Genomic DNA, 15,418 nt, shown 5'->3' on the forward strand with positions numbered 1-15,418 from the left:
CCTGTCGATAACAAATGTTATAAATTAAAACTTTGATACAACAGTTCATAATTGTAGTTTAAGCTAATTCTATTTCTTTTTGTACAAAATTTCTAAATTACTCAGAAATCTTTTATTTTGTACTAACAGCTAATTAAATGTTTTATTAAAATTAAAATATGTTCATCTTAGAATTAAGTATACAGGCTTGAAAATGCATAAGCGTGTGTAAAACGTAAATAAAAGTTTTGCTATGAAAACATGTTTAATGATTTTACTCTTTTGGTATAAACTAAAAACTAAAGTTGGATTAAGAAATACTTTAACTAGTTTCGTTAAGAGATAAAATAAAAGGTAGTTGCAAGATGGTTAAACATTTTGACATAGCTTAATATTTTCATTCATGCTTGAGCGATAAAATGTAGTATCAAATATAAATCGCTGTAAAATAACTTTTTTATACTTGATAAGATAAATATTTATACACTTTTTTTTGTGATTTTATTTATTTTAGTTAATGTTGACTATAACAATTTAAGAACGACATGTGATCCAAAACCAATTTTTTTTTTTCAATCAGATTAAGTTTTACAATGTAACTACGGTAACAAAGTCACTTTTTGCGTTACAATCTTCAAGTAAAAAAGCAGAGAAGAAAATCTTTCCTGATTTTATTTCAGTAGACTCTTGTAGTACTTCATAAGTATTTTTAGATGAACTATTTCCATTAACTACTCTTGCATTCCAAAACTGAAAAAAAATAAAGGTTTTTTTACGGATTGAGCATTAATAATAATTTCGTTTTTGTTAATTTGTCTATTTTTGTGCACTCTTAAGTTTCTGTAATAATGATTGTTAAATTAAGAAACAGCTGTCGTTTAATAAAATAAGTTACAACGTAAAGATTATTTGCTTTTTTAGTGTAAAGAATTTTTATTTTATATTGGTTTTTATGAATTCGAAACAAGTTGTAAATTTTAAGCCTGTTAGAAATTTATACTAACTTGAAGCTTTAAATACTTAATATTGAAAGTTAAGATATTGTGATACTGTAAAGCTTTCTAAAAAACTGACTCTAGCCTCTGCTTTACAGTTGAAAGTTACCCTTGTAAGCCTTTGATTTTCGTTATTACTTGGCTGATTGAAATCTATTTCACCATTAACAACAAAATGAACATTTACAACAGCATTATTGCCCGATGTTGGTTGTCTGGAAAAAATGTTTATTAAAGTAAAAAATAAACTTAGAAGCTTAGTTTCAAAAGTATACCTTTCAAGTTTTTAGCTTAAAAGATAAAAAAGTTTTTAAAAGATAAACTTAATTATAAATATCAACTTGTCGCTGAAAAAGAAAGCTCTTCAGAACTTTATTTATCCTTTTTTTCTTTTTTAATTTTGTAGGTTTGTAAAGTTTAACTCATAGAATTCTCAAGGTCTTAATTTGTACCCCTACACCGTTAGGCCACAGCTAATTACTTGTTTTTAAATTTAAAAAGAACTTAACAGTAAGTATTGTTTATGACTCCGATGATATTAAATTTTAAAAAGAAGTTTAAATCTCAAACAAGTGATTAATATGTTTTTTAGTTAGTTTTTTTAAAAGAAAAACAAAACTACAACCAGCAAAATGGTCTTACTTGAAACTTAGCTTGAATATAATTTAACCTTTGCTAAGATCATATCCATTAAAATGTTTTCAATTTCTCCCAAATGTTTTTTATAACACTTTTAGATGAAATTTAATGATGATCTGTGTGTCTAACATTTATTATAATTTAGTTTCAACAAAATTCAAGTAGGTAAAACCGTCGTTTGTAATTTTATACAGATAATAATTATTTTATAAACTTAAAAACCCTATATAAACCATTTTATAACTTGTAGATATCAAACTTGTGTCAAACACAAAGTTATTGTAGGTATACATTGAAAAAAAACGCTTATTTATTATGTTTTTTAAAATAAATTTATTCATAGCTTTTAAAATTACATGCCTTCACTTAGAATTTAATGCTTTTGTAATTCTACTTAAGGTAACAACACAACCTATTGAACAAAAAAAGAAAGTGAATTTTTATTCTAAACTTCAAAAGTTTTCTTTTCGATGAAAATATAAAGGTTGCAAACTTTTGTAACCAAAAAAAAGTAATTTGTTATTATCTCGAAATATGGTAAAAAAATAATTGACAGTAAACTAATATATTTTTTGGATATTACCTGTGTCTTACATATAATCTTTTTAAATTACTAGATAACAGTAAAAAAACATTAAATTCGACTAAAGTTAGCATTTTTTATTAAGTAAATATAAACAAGCGTTTCCCAATAAGGGTCCCTTTTTGTGCGGTTTTAGTAAGAGGGCGAGTTTGAAAACTCGGGCAGTTGTAGAATTTTAAATAAACCTAAGTTACACTATATATTTTTGGTTTGAACAAGCAGCTAGTTTTTTTATTTTGTGCAAAAGGGCGATTATGAATATATTTAAGGTAACATTAGTCTAAAAATTTGTTAACATTTTTGAAAACCTTTAAACTAATGCTGTTCATATCTAAAAGTATTTACCGCAAACTGAATTTAAAACTAACTGTTCTTAAGTAATTTAGTTGTAGCTTATATTTTTAGTACCAATATGAAATAAAAAAATAATAAAAATTATCTCAAGATACTTTTGTTATAAAGTATTTCTTCAAACTAAAGTTTTAATAAGAATTATATAATAACACTTTTAACTTTAAAACTATTAAGAGTACTATCGTTTTGGTTTAACAGTTGTTTTTGTGTTTTTATCACAGTAGTATTTTTAAAAATGCATATATGTATGTTCATTATACTATTTTACTAAGTCTGATTTTTTTTTGTTAGATTAAACTAACATTATAGATGGTATTGTTGGTGGTACAGGAGTTTCAGGGTTTGGTTCATTACAACCTATTGTGCTACCTACTTCTAAGTTTGATAACGTTCCTCCACACGGAACAGATAGATCATTTAAACCGTTGTTCTATCAAATTTTAATTATATTCAATAAATTAACTAGTGATACATACTGTAAATTGCTAGTTCTTATAATTACTTTCATTATAAGAGTAATTTCAGTTAGTCATAAATTTTTTTTTAAACTTTCAAATATAAACATAAATAAATAAATATATATATATATATATATAATGAATAAAACTAATCTATACTACCATAGCTTTTTGTATAACTTGCTAAAATATTTATTAAGCTACAATAAAATAAAATTTACCATTAGAGTAATATCTCTTTCACGCTTGTTTTCTGCTATTATGACGTCAAAGCATGTAGAGTAAAGCTCATTTTTGTTAAACTCCCAAAACCACACAAAAGTGTACTCACCTGGTGAAAAATTTTAAAATAATAATGAACAGTAATATAATGTCGTGAATATATTTATAAAAATGAAAATATTTAAAGTCTAATGTAAGAGGTACGTAAATAAAATTCTTTATAGTTTTAATTGTAGGTGTGAAAACAATTTACGTATGTAGTAAGCGAATTAAAACCTTGTTCAAAATCATCAGGAATATTAAAGCTGTAAGTTCCCATTGACCTATCTCGGTCCTCGCAAAAAGCAGGAGCATTCATATATCCTGGTTTCGGGTATTTAGTATGATCATCAATGTTCACAGACCTTCCCAAGTCAGATACGAGAAACTGTTTGTAGTGAGCAAGAGGTTCATTAGTGTCCGTTCCTTTTCTACCGTGGTAAATTGCATTACCACTGTCTGGCGTAAATCCTCTTCTTCCACAAATTCCATGGCGCTGAAATAAAATTGTATTTTTAAAAATGTTTGTTTATTTGTTTCAGTTATTTTTCAATGTTAATCAATAGTGAATTGATTAAAAAGTAGTATACTGAATTTGTAACAGTAGCTATCTTAAATAATTTTTCTGATCTTAAAAATATATCTAGCATAATTAGCTCTACTTATGTGTATAGTCGTCTGCATAGATACTTTTCTAAGTTACAGGAGAAGTCTTTTAAGCCACAACAAAATTTTGCAACTAAGTTTAATGTCTACTACAGCTACTAAAATTACAAAAAATATTTTTTAGACTGTCTTAGGTTTTTAATTCTACAATTTTATTTTTAGAATTTAGCGCAAAATAATAAGCCTAGGTTCATTATTCTAAGTAAAGTTTTAAGTACCATTAAAATACCAATTTTTTAATGTTTAATAATTTTTAGTCAAGCGTCTTTCTTTGTGCTTTTAAATATTGTTTAGGTAATAAAAACTTAAATATTAAAAACAAAAAAAATTATACAACTTAAAACGTTTAAATTAAATAAGTGGTGTGTAGCTCGATGACTACAGATCTTTTGATACATCAGGTATTTTGAACATATATTTGAACGCTGACTACTTTTTCTTACTCGAGAGACAATATTATGTTCATTAACTTGTACATACTGGTAAAATGATAATTTTTACCCAAAAAACTTAATTAACTTACGTTGTTAGTCTAAAATAGTTAAACTTCAGTAGTTTTAGTAATTTAAATACTTTTGAGATTGTTGTAATTACTTTACAACAAGCCTTTTTCGATTGGATCTTTAAATAAGAGTTACCTTTGACAAAAGATACTTAAAAAATTTATAGTGTATATATTGTAGAACATTTTACAGCGTCGTTATCAATATTTACTGGTAGTGCAGTGTTTTGTGCTATTAAAGACAAATAGTTTGTAACAGTCTTAGACTTAATTTAAAATTTTATATTCTATAGATACAAATTGAGTTAGTTGTAGTTTTAAAAAATTTCGTTGTAAATAAACACTTTACAAGTATTTTTATCATTACAATCTATTTGTTATTTTTTCCTTGAATGTATTTAGTAACAAAATATAAGCTTGTTAAGTCACTTGACAAGTAAAACCGTCAAAAGTTGTTTTTAAAAACTGGCCAAGTTTACACTTAAGTTTAAATTTTACAAACAAACAACCTTCATTGGATGAACTAGCACTACTTGTTGTCCAGGATAGTAAACAGCTTTTGGGTAATTTCGAGAATAACTTGATCCGCTAAGTGTCGTCTTACACGCCGTTTGAGCTTGTGATGGACGATGATCGAAACCTTTTTTTTAGTAAAGAAACTTTCACATGATAAGATAAAAGTATTGCTTTGTTTTTTTTTTTTAAGTTACTATGTAACATACAATAAAATACGTATAAACCATTGAAAAAAAAGTAAATATTTCGGAAAATTAATCAAAGACGCGTCGTCTAGTTCATTATAAACTTATCAAACTTAGAATTGGATTTACATTTTTGTATAGGCTATAATTCAAGTAAAAAACATAATATTATCTATAGCATTTGTAATAATATTTTGTTTTTAATTTTTACCAAAATTTAAATTATACTAAATTCTCAACAAAATCATAACAAAAACTTTAGTCATAAAAATAAAAACATTAGCAATGACAATAGCTATTAGTAGTTTTAATAATTCAAAAGTTGATTTACTTAGAGAGTACATTATTTTATTAATATTAACCTCTATCAGATCCAAAAGAACCCTTTTGTGCAAATCTTTCAGAGTCTCTCGCGAAACCCCTACACTTTTCTGGATCCCAGTACCTACCGTTTTTCTCAGTATAATCAGCACATGCTATCCAACTGTGACCAGAAGTTTTGGAGACATACGCTAGCAGTACAATTAGTGGTACTAAATACATGGCTATGAAACTTTAACTTGGTTTAGTTAAAACAAAAGTTTAAAATATACAACAAAAAATTCAACTTATGTCTTTTTAAATTACCAAAAAGTTTGTTGAAACAATTGTGTTTCAATTATAATAATTTGTCAAACAAAATTTATCTATCAACATTACTGTTTGAAAATTCGTAAAACTTAAATTAAAATAATAAATATACTTTTAGTTTTAGTGTCAGTTTAAGATTGAGATTAATTTTAAATGTTTAAACGACAGTTGAATATAAAAAATTATATCGATACACATGTTATAAACATATGTTAGTTGTTTGTATGCATTTAACAGAATATGAAAAGCTTAAAGTTTGCTACAACAGTAATACTCAAGTTGATTTATTATAACATTGAAGCTATATACTTCTTGTTATGTTTAACCGACTTAATATTTAATATTGTTCTCCGCTTTTATATTCAAGTTATTACTTTCATGTCATGAACGGATTTCTTAACGTTTTTTATGTCAAACTGCTTGTTTTAACGTTTCACTTAATCAGGAAGTGTTTTTACTTTGTGTGTATAAAGTTCTTGTGAAACGTTAATGATTGAGAAATTAAGTAGGTCACAGTTTGTTTATTACTAACGAACGACTTAAACTATTTTTATTCTTTAACTAAATATGTTATAATATTTTTTCATTATATAATTGCATCAAGTTAAAAAATATAATGACACGTAATAACTTTTATTGTTTTTTGTGTCACCTAAAAGATGATATTCTTTTTAATATTTTTTATTTTAGTATTTTCAAAAAGTTGATTAACTAAAAAAGTTTAGGAAGAATAACTTTGTCTGATGAAGTTATTGTATATTTAATATTAATGTGTTAAGATTTAATTTATTTAATTTGAAATTTTAAACGAAAACAAACTTTCTATGCTTTTTTTTCTGGTAGCCATAAAGTTTAGTTTAACAAAATAAATGAAGTTTTAAGATTAATGATTACTTTGTATCTTTAAATGCAATAGTAAGTTAATTTACCTTTAATGGTATAATATATAAAAAACTTTATACTTTTTATAAAATTAAAAATAGTTTATTTAAAATATCATTACCGTTTAGCATACACTTTCAGAATTATGACTGAGTAAATTCAAATGAGTCAAATAGTACTAAATCATTTATATTACAATTTTACTATCTACATTTATTCTGTTCAAAAAATAAATTTATGTCGTTTTGATTTATAGTACTAAATAGTTGACTCGATTCACTTGTTTGGTAAATATATTAAATATTATTCTATTGCATAAGTTCTAATGCTTTTACTTTATGATAATTTTTTTTACTAAGCAACTTTACTTATCTGATTTACTATTTTTTGTTAGATCAATCATTTGAAATCATCGAAGCTGGCCCTAGCGTTAAAACAATTTCTATTTATAAACAACAATTCTTTTTTTTAACACTTTTAACTAAGTTCCTTATACATGTTTTTTTTTAATATTCAAAAGTCTTAATTCTTGAGGTATCAATTGTTGGTTAGAATGTTTCATTCTTATTCAAGAATTTAAACATAATTCTATTTTTTGTTTTTAATCTATTAAAAATTTATTTTTTTTAATTGTTTTATACAACTTATCTTTAAACCGTTCAGAAATATACCTTTTTTTGTAATGTTCAGTCGAAGCTGTTATATAAGAAGTTGTTGGCATCAGCAGTAAACTTAGTACATAAAAAAGTAAATTTTAACGTGGTTCATATTTATTTGCCTAGCAATCTACAAAATCTGTTAATATTTTGCTTCATATTTCTAAACACTGTATACCAGTATTCTTTATAGAATGCACCACAGTATTCTTCGTCAAACAACTTATTTACAATGATCTGCTATAAACAAGCTTTTTTGTTAATAGTATTATCCATATATATAATTGATGTTTATTTAACCTTAACATACGTTTTAGATGAACTTTGACTTTTACAAAAATTAGGAACAAACCAATAAAACTAACTTGTAATATTTTATGGATATTGTTTTTGTACTTTTTAAACTAAAACTAAGCTCATCACTAAGTTTAAAAATGACAAAACTTGTTCTTTTTTTGTTTTTGAAAGTAAAAAAAGTAACATCTAAGGTTTTTTAGTTAATAAAATTTGTACAATTCCAGTTATTAAAAACAAATGACTGTTTTATCAACTTAATAATTAAATCATACTTAATAAATCATACAGAGTCCGATTGAATTCAAAATTATGATGTAAAAAAGAGTGATATTTTGCTTTTAAGAAATTAAACCATAAATAAAACATATATGTTAACAACAAAATAAAATAATAGAACATATTTTATAGCAACTGATTTATTAGTGATATATGTTGGTCAAAATTTTTAAAAACATTATGATTTATTTTTTGCTTAGTCATCATTCGATTTCAACTTATACAACCCTTAAATTAAAAGAAAAAAATCTCCAAAACCTAACTATTGTTTTATATAGCTAAGAAACACTTTAAAACAAATTAATTTAGCTTTAACATATTGATATTATAAAGTTTATATATGTACAGCTTAAAAAACAAGTGAGTTAATTTAAAAAAAACTTATAACTCTTATCGAATTGATATCAGAAGCTTGTAAATAATTTTAAACTTTTTACTTTTTAGAACAAAGTATTATTAATTTCTAGTATTTTAAGCGCTTTGTTGTATTTGTAAACTTTTTCAAAGTTTATCAAAGCAATAGATTATTGATTGCTGAGTTTTTTTTCTAATTTATTTGAAAGTTAGGTGTATGTTTTATTTTGTCGTTCAATAAACAATATATTCATAATATATTATGCTACAACTTTATTTTAACACAAATGTTTCTATTGTATAAGAAAAAGCTTGTAATAATGGTGCTAGACTAAACAAGTTTAACAACGTAGCTTTATAAGAAATTATTGTTATTTATAGGATATGTATCTAAAAAAACAGCTTTTAAAACCATTCAAAAAATTAAAAAGTGTATATATATTTAATGTATTTTAGTTTCTTTAATGTTGTTATTACAATAACTTACGATACGATAAACCTCGTACATTTTCTTACAAATAATAATAATTTTTTTTAATAAATATTTGTCTGACACGCAAAAGGCGTCGAGAGATTTCATTGGATAAGTTTTCGAGGCCCCGTATGAGGATGAAGACGACGGTGCCAAGAAACGATAGAAGAAATGGTTGAAAGTCACGCTGAAGACCTGATGGTTGCTGTATTTTAATTGACCATTCCCGGGGCAGATTAGGAAAAATTAATAAATTTAGATGTGCTTAATAACTCTGTTAATTACTAAAATGTCTGCTATATAGTTTTATGAAAGACAAAAATAATAATTATTTTTTTGTTGAGTGGTAAATTTTAATTTGATTCAGTTTAAAAGATAAACTTTGAACTGATTCAGTTTGAAATGATTTGCTCTTAATTTTAAATAAATTCACTACAACTAAGAAAAATAGTTGTCACCATACTTTTTATAATTATTTTTTATAATTTATCATATATTTATAGAACATGTAAATAATTATTTTTTTGTTTAAAACTGAAAAAATTGATTAATATTTTTTTGTTTCAAAAAATAGTTTTATTGTTTAAAATCCTTACATTTTTAAGCTTATCAAAATTTGTTGTTTTATTAAACCTTACTTTAATATTAAAAAGCATGAAACTTCCAACTTCTTTTATATGATTGGTTTTGAATGTAGTTATGTTACGATTATATAACTTTTAACAATATTTTGGAATTACATTTTTTTGGTTTCTTTATTTTTATATGTACTATTTGTTTTTAGAATGAATAATAACAAAAACAATATTAATTTATTATGTAAAAAAAAATAAAAACAACATTACACAAGGCGTATCGTATTTGCAAATAGTCTTTATAAGATATGTTTTTATTTTTAAAGTCATTAAACCTCAAAAGACTTCTATTTAAAAAGGTTATTACAGAGGCAAAAAATTTCAACCGATATGCAAATAGTTTGAAATTATTAAGCATTTGTAAAATACTTTTCCTATCCCAACAAAAATTAGTTTAACATTAAATAACTAAAATTATTTATTTTGCTAAACTATGTTTTTGATTTATTTTAATTAATATCATAAATTTACTGCTATACTACTTAATGTGCTATAATGCAAAGTTATAAAAAATACAGTTGACGTAATTCAAGTAAACTAAGTGGTTGTTAGAAATTTGTAGCCCGCGACTTATTTTTAGTAAAAATAAATTATAAATAGTTAAAGTTTTCTAAGTTGTTGGTTTTATTACATATGGTAAATTTTGTCAAGTAAAATAATTGGCTAAGATTTTTAAATTTTTATATTTATAGTTGTTCTGTTTTTTATAACAAAGTATAATTTACCTAATTTATTTTATTTGAAAACTGTTTTTCGTTGAAAATTTTGTAACAAAAAGAAAGCTTTTAAAGATTTATTGTTTGGCTATATTTCATTTAACAGTCCGTTTTTAAATTTGTATAAGCAATTGTCACAGTTAATTAAGAAAGTACAATCTGACTGAAATATTGCATTTTAAAATCTTGTTTTTGATTCAAGCTTTTACGTCTTTCTTTATTTATATGAATACAAATTATAATACTTTTTGAAACAATTAAAGTTCTACTGTTTCAAACAATCTATTCTACTTTTAAATTATAAATTTAAAGCTTTTACCAGCAAATTTTACCATTAAAAAACACCAAAATTAAGTACCGATTTTTAAGGATAATTGTAGAACTGTACACATGATAAGGAGTCACTTTTGCACGGCGTCACTTATGCACGGAGGGTCATTTTTGCACGAGATTAAAAAAAGTTTATAAAATAAAAAGAAAAAGAAATTGTAAAAAAGAAACAAGAAAAAAAAAAAAAAAATTGAATTAATTAGAAAAAAAGTTATCGACCGAGGGTAAGGGCTAGTGGAGAGTAAAAAAAATAAGTAAAAATAGAAAGAATTATATAAAATAAATAAATAACATAAACTAATAAAAAATCAAAAAAGAAAAAAATACTTACCGAAGGTGATGGTAAGTGGTAACAGGTATAGTTAAAACAAAAACAAAGAAAAAAATTACAAACTAATACAAAATTAAAAAACTAGAAAAAATAAATAAAATAAACTAATATATAACAAAAAGGGAAAAAAAAGTAACTGACCGAGGGTAAAGGAAAGGGAAAACAGTTATAGAAATAAAAAAATTTACATAATAAAAAAAAATAATAAAAAAAACAGGAAAATAAACTATCAAAAACAAAAAAAAAATTAAAATTTACCGACCAAGGGTAAGGATTAGGGGTAATAATAATAGCAAAATATAGAAAAAATTAATTGAAGTTAACAAAAAAGAAAAAACTTCAATATTTGCAAAAATGTCTTCGTGCAAAAGTGACCCTCCGTGCAAAAGTGACGCCGTACAAAAGTATTTCCTAGTGCTAAAGTAACGCTAGTGCAAAAAACTCGACGTAAAAAATTGTCCCGTTGTGCAAAAATGACCCTGCATGCAAAAGTGACGCCGTGCTAAAGTGACACTCGTGCAAAAGTGTCCTCGTGCAAAAGTGCTTGTGCTCATTTAAACTATATAAAACAAATATGAACACAGAGTTAAAGAACTATTCAAAACTATACAGACTTCATTAAAAATTTCTTGTTAAATAAAATTAGCTTCATAAAAAGTATATGAAAATATTTAAAAATAGTTGGTGAAATAAATTTGTTGAGCTTATCAAAGCTTTGGTTTTTGTAAACCGAAAAATAGTTAAAAAAGTGCTTAAAATTAAAATTTTTTGGGTATACAGAGTGATACGTACGGCCTGCCAACTAGATCTCCTGCTAACGACGAATAAATTAGCTTGGAAACAACTTATGCAAACAAAATTAAAACCTAGCTTTATGTAATTTTTATTGTACACTCAATTCTATTCTCATTACAAAGAAGGGCTTACTTATGGTCAATTAAATTAAGTTTTAATCAAAATATTTGTTCAAATTCCACGTATAAATTTTTCAAGATTACGAGGCCCGAGAGGACATTTTTTACGAAAACCGCCCCTAATTGATATTCTTCTTTTAATTCATCAAGAAAATTTTAGCTAGCTTAAAATAATGTTCAGACTCTACAAACTTTGAGTGTAATACAAACTGTCAATTAGTTTCGCACTTTGAAAACATGACAAAAAGGCGAACTCACTTAAATTTTGTCTTTAATAAAAAAACCTCCGCTGTCCGAATCAATTAGGTTAAGAATTTTTTAAATAATTTAATTTTTGATTCTATTTTGACCGCATTTTTATTATTTTCGTTAATAGTATTTGATAATTACATTAGTTGTTTAAATTGTGCTATGTACTTTCATGAAATTTTTAATGAAGCTGTTTAAAACAGGGTTTTGAAATTTTAGACACTTCTCGATTTAGACTGACACTTTCCCTACCTTTGTTGGTCAGCACCCTGTTTAACTAATCAATATTACCTCAATTGAATTAATCAGCATGAGACTTAATGAGAGAAATGTAACTTTTTGAAAGTCTCAAAAAGTAGTGAAAACGAACTTTTTGTATTTATTTTTGTTTGTTATGTAAGTGAATAACTTATTTATTTTTAAACTTTTTTCCACAATTACTATGTGCTCATTTTTTATTCTTATGTATAAATAATTCTGTTAACATGTTTGACTGATTACAGGGTTATCTTGCTATTTTTTAAATCAAAAAATCCAACTGTAGTAAGCAGAAACTAGTCTGAGTTAATGAAAAAATAGTCGTAACAGCTAAAAACCGATAAACAGCTAACATTAGTCAAGCTTAAACATTTAGATAAATCATAGTAATAACAAAAATATTTGATATCTTTATGTAAAAAATACTTAAATGTCATAAAACTAACCGAAGTTATTTTAAAGTTAAATTTTTTTAGGTGTGTAGCACTTCTTTCATACTAAACAATTGCTTAAAACGATTGAAGTTAAAATTGGCTAGAAGCAGATAAATAAACGCTGATAGGTACTATGTATAAGTATAAAGAATTAAAATAAGAAGAGATAACGCAGTTGTTAAATATGAATTTAGTTATAATGCCTAATAATATCTAGCTTTGTATAAAAGTTTGGTAGTTTTTTTGGTTTTTACTAAAAATAACTAAACTTAATTAAATTTTTTGTCTGTTTACCAAATTATATTAGATGTAACAAATATATTGAGCGATTAAGTATTCATTTTTAAATATAAGTTTATTTAGAAAGTTTTTATTGAAACAAACATAAACAATTGTAACAACACAAATAAAATAATGTATTTAAAAATTTGAATCTAGTAGAACAACAGATCCTATTTTCACACTTAATAAGGAAAAAAAACAAAAAAAAATTCCAATTATCAATAAATCTCAAAAAAAAAAACATATTATAAGGTGCATGTGTATAAATTGTTCAAACTAGTTTTATATTAGTCTTAAGAATTAAATTATCAGTACCACAAAAAGCTTATTATAAGGTGTATGTGCATAAATTGTTCAAACTAGTTTTATATTAGTCTTAAGAATTAAATTATCAGTACCACAAAAAGCTTATTATTTTTTTAATTTATTATAAATTAGTACTTTAAATTTAAATACTCTTCTCAAGCTGCATCAGAACAGCTTTGACTGAGGGGGACGGCAAAAGCTGTCCGGAGAAGAAGATAGACGCTCCGAGAAGATGTAGGAAAAGGAAGATGATTGAGGAACCTACGCAGCTAATGCTTCTCAGAAAGAAGCAAAAAATAAGACGTCGTGTTAAATGTCAATAAAATGCTTCTCATTTGAATTACTTTGTTTTATTTTGTCTTACATAAGAACATTACTTAATTTTAAGTGTTAAGCGCAAAAGCTTTCTAAAAAAATCATTAAATCACTATGTTTTAATGAGTGTATTATTTATAAAATACTTTTAAATAACAAAAAAATCAAAGCATTTTAAGTATCAGTAAAATAAATCTTTCTTTAAAAGCTGTATATAATTACATGGATAAAAGCGTTTATGTATCTCTTTAACAGCTATACTCTAAAAAGTAATACTGGATTTAATTTAAGTGTTGAAAAAGGACTTATATCCGCTAGTGTTTTAATCATTAGCGAGAAAGGTTTATCAAACAGATGTTTAAATATATTAAAAACAGTTTTTTTCAGTTTGTACGGAAAAATCTGTTTTTATGTTCTAGGGTTTACTTCTTTAAGTTTGTTTTTCACAAAAAACTTATACAATATTTAAAATACATGATAACTTTTTAAAAAACATTTAAAAAGTTAATTTTACTATTAAGATCGTATTAAGTTTTATTTACTATTTTATTTTAAAAAGCTAAAAACAAGTTGTACAACAAATAAAATTTCTTTAATTATTTCTATTTTTTAATTAAATTTATTTATTAGACTGTTAGACTTTCAAAGCGTTTTTTAGAAAACATTTAAAGTTATTTTACATTTTAATATCGAACTAAACATATTTTATAGATTGAATATACTAAATTAAAAACTTGTATATAGTATTCATGTGTCTAAGAACAACAATTATACTATGGTTTTTATTGAATAAATCTAGTCTGTTTTTTAATATGTTATAAATACATATTTAAAAGCGCTTGTACGTAGATCCATAAAAAAAACTATTAAAAATTTTTTCCATCATAGAGCTAGTTTGTGCTTCACTCACTGCAAAGCAAAATATACCTACCTTCTGTAATTCTCTAATTAACAAGTCTCAATAAAACAAGAGTATCAAAATTAATTTTAAATAACTTAACAAAAATAAGTAATAAAAATGAGTTAGGCTCTCTTGTTTATGATTAAGATTACGTTGGTCCAGTTTTAACTTTAATTTTTCTCTAGAATTTTTTGTTTAGACTTTAAACTTTTATATTAAATGTTTTATCTAATTATAAACATGCAGTTTATAGTTTTTTTTTCTTTGTAAATTTTGGGAATCAGTGTTTCTTCATTTTTTAAATAAAATGTATCTTAATTTAGCTAAAACTTCTGGTTGTATCAAATTAGTTTGTAATCTTAGTCAAAACTTGGTAAAATCTCATTTAGTGTACTGTTAAGAATTCAAAACCTTACTTTAAATGTATTTTTAAAAGGTTTTATATCATGCGAGCAGTTCATGTAGATTGTTTAAAAAATGCTTTTGAAATTTCTGCCATAAAATGTTGATACAATAGTTCATACTTTTAGTTGAACTTAATTTATTTTCTCTTTGTACAAAGTTTGAAAATTACTCAGAAATCTTTATTTTGTACTATCAGCTAATTAAATATTTTATTAAAATTAAAATATGTTTATCCAGAATTAAATATGCAGGCTTGACAATGCATAAGCATAGGTAAAAACCTAGATAAAATTTTTGCTATGAAAACATATTCAATGGCTTTATTTTTTGGTATTAACTAAAAACTAAATTTTGATTATGAAATGCTTTAACTAGTTTCGTTACGAGATAAAGTTTAGGTGAATTGCACGATAGTTTTATCTTTTAACTTTTATCTTAGTTTAATATTTTTAATCATGCTCAAGCGATAAAATGTACTATTTAATGTAACTCGTTGTAAAATTTCAGTTTTATACTTAATAAGATAATTATTAAAACACATTTCTTTGTTATGTTATTTATTTTAGTAAATGTTAATTATAACAATTAAAGAACGACATGAGATCCAAAACCAATTTTTTTTTTTTTAATCAGATTT

General features: G+C 24.3%; 1 protein-coding gene across 1 annotated transcript; it reads right to left on the reverse strand.

Annotated features, from left to right (window-relative positions):
* Nucleotides 1–567: 567 nt before the first annotated feature.
* On the reverse strand, nucleotides 568–5,681 carry LOC145844830 (uncharacterized). The gene is made up of 7 exons (XM_082952250.1): nucleotides 5,501–5,681; nucleotides 4,947–5,077; nucleotides 3,507–3,765; nucleotides 3,230–3,339; nucleotides 2,853–2,980; nucleotides 1,054–1,189; nucleotides 568–729 (listed from the first exon to the last, which is right to left on the reverse strand). The coding sequence occupies exons 1-7, from the start codon at nucleotides 5,679–5,681 to the stop codon at nucleotides 568–570; spliced, it is 1,107 nt and encodes a 368-aa protein (XP_082808376.1).
* Nucleotides 5,682–15,418: the final 9,737 nt, after the last annotated feature.

This window comes from Thalia democratica, chromosome 9 (genome assembly GCF_965202585.1).
Source record: "Thalia democratica chromosome 9, ktThaDemo2.hap1.1, whole genome shotgun sequence".
NCBI lineage: Eukaryota > Metazoa > Chordata > Thaliacea > Salpida > Salpidae > Thalia > Thalia democratica.

What these genes read in the sequence shown, in the direction of transcription:
- LOC145844830 (XM_082952250.1), bottom strand. Translation starts at nt 5,681, where the DNA reads ATGTATTTAGTACCACTAATTGTACTGCTAGCGTATGTCTCCAAAACT. An exon ending in TGCTAGTTCATCCAATGAAG is followed by an intron (nt 3,766 to 4,946) that starts GTTGTTTGTTTG and finishes ATTTTATTTCAG; the next exon opens with CGCCATGGAATTTGTGGAAG. An exon ending in CCAACAATACCATCTATAAT is followed by an intron (nt 1,190 to 2,852) that starts GTTAGTTTAATC and finishes CATTTTTTCCAG; the next exon opens with ACAACCAACATCGGGCAATA.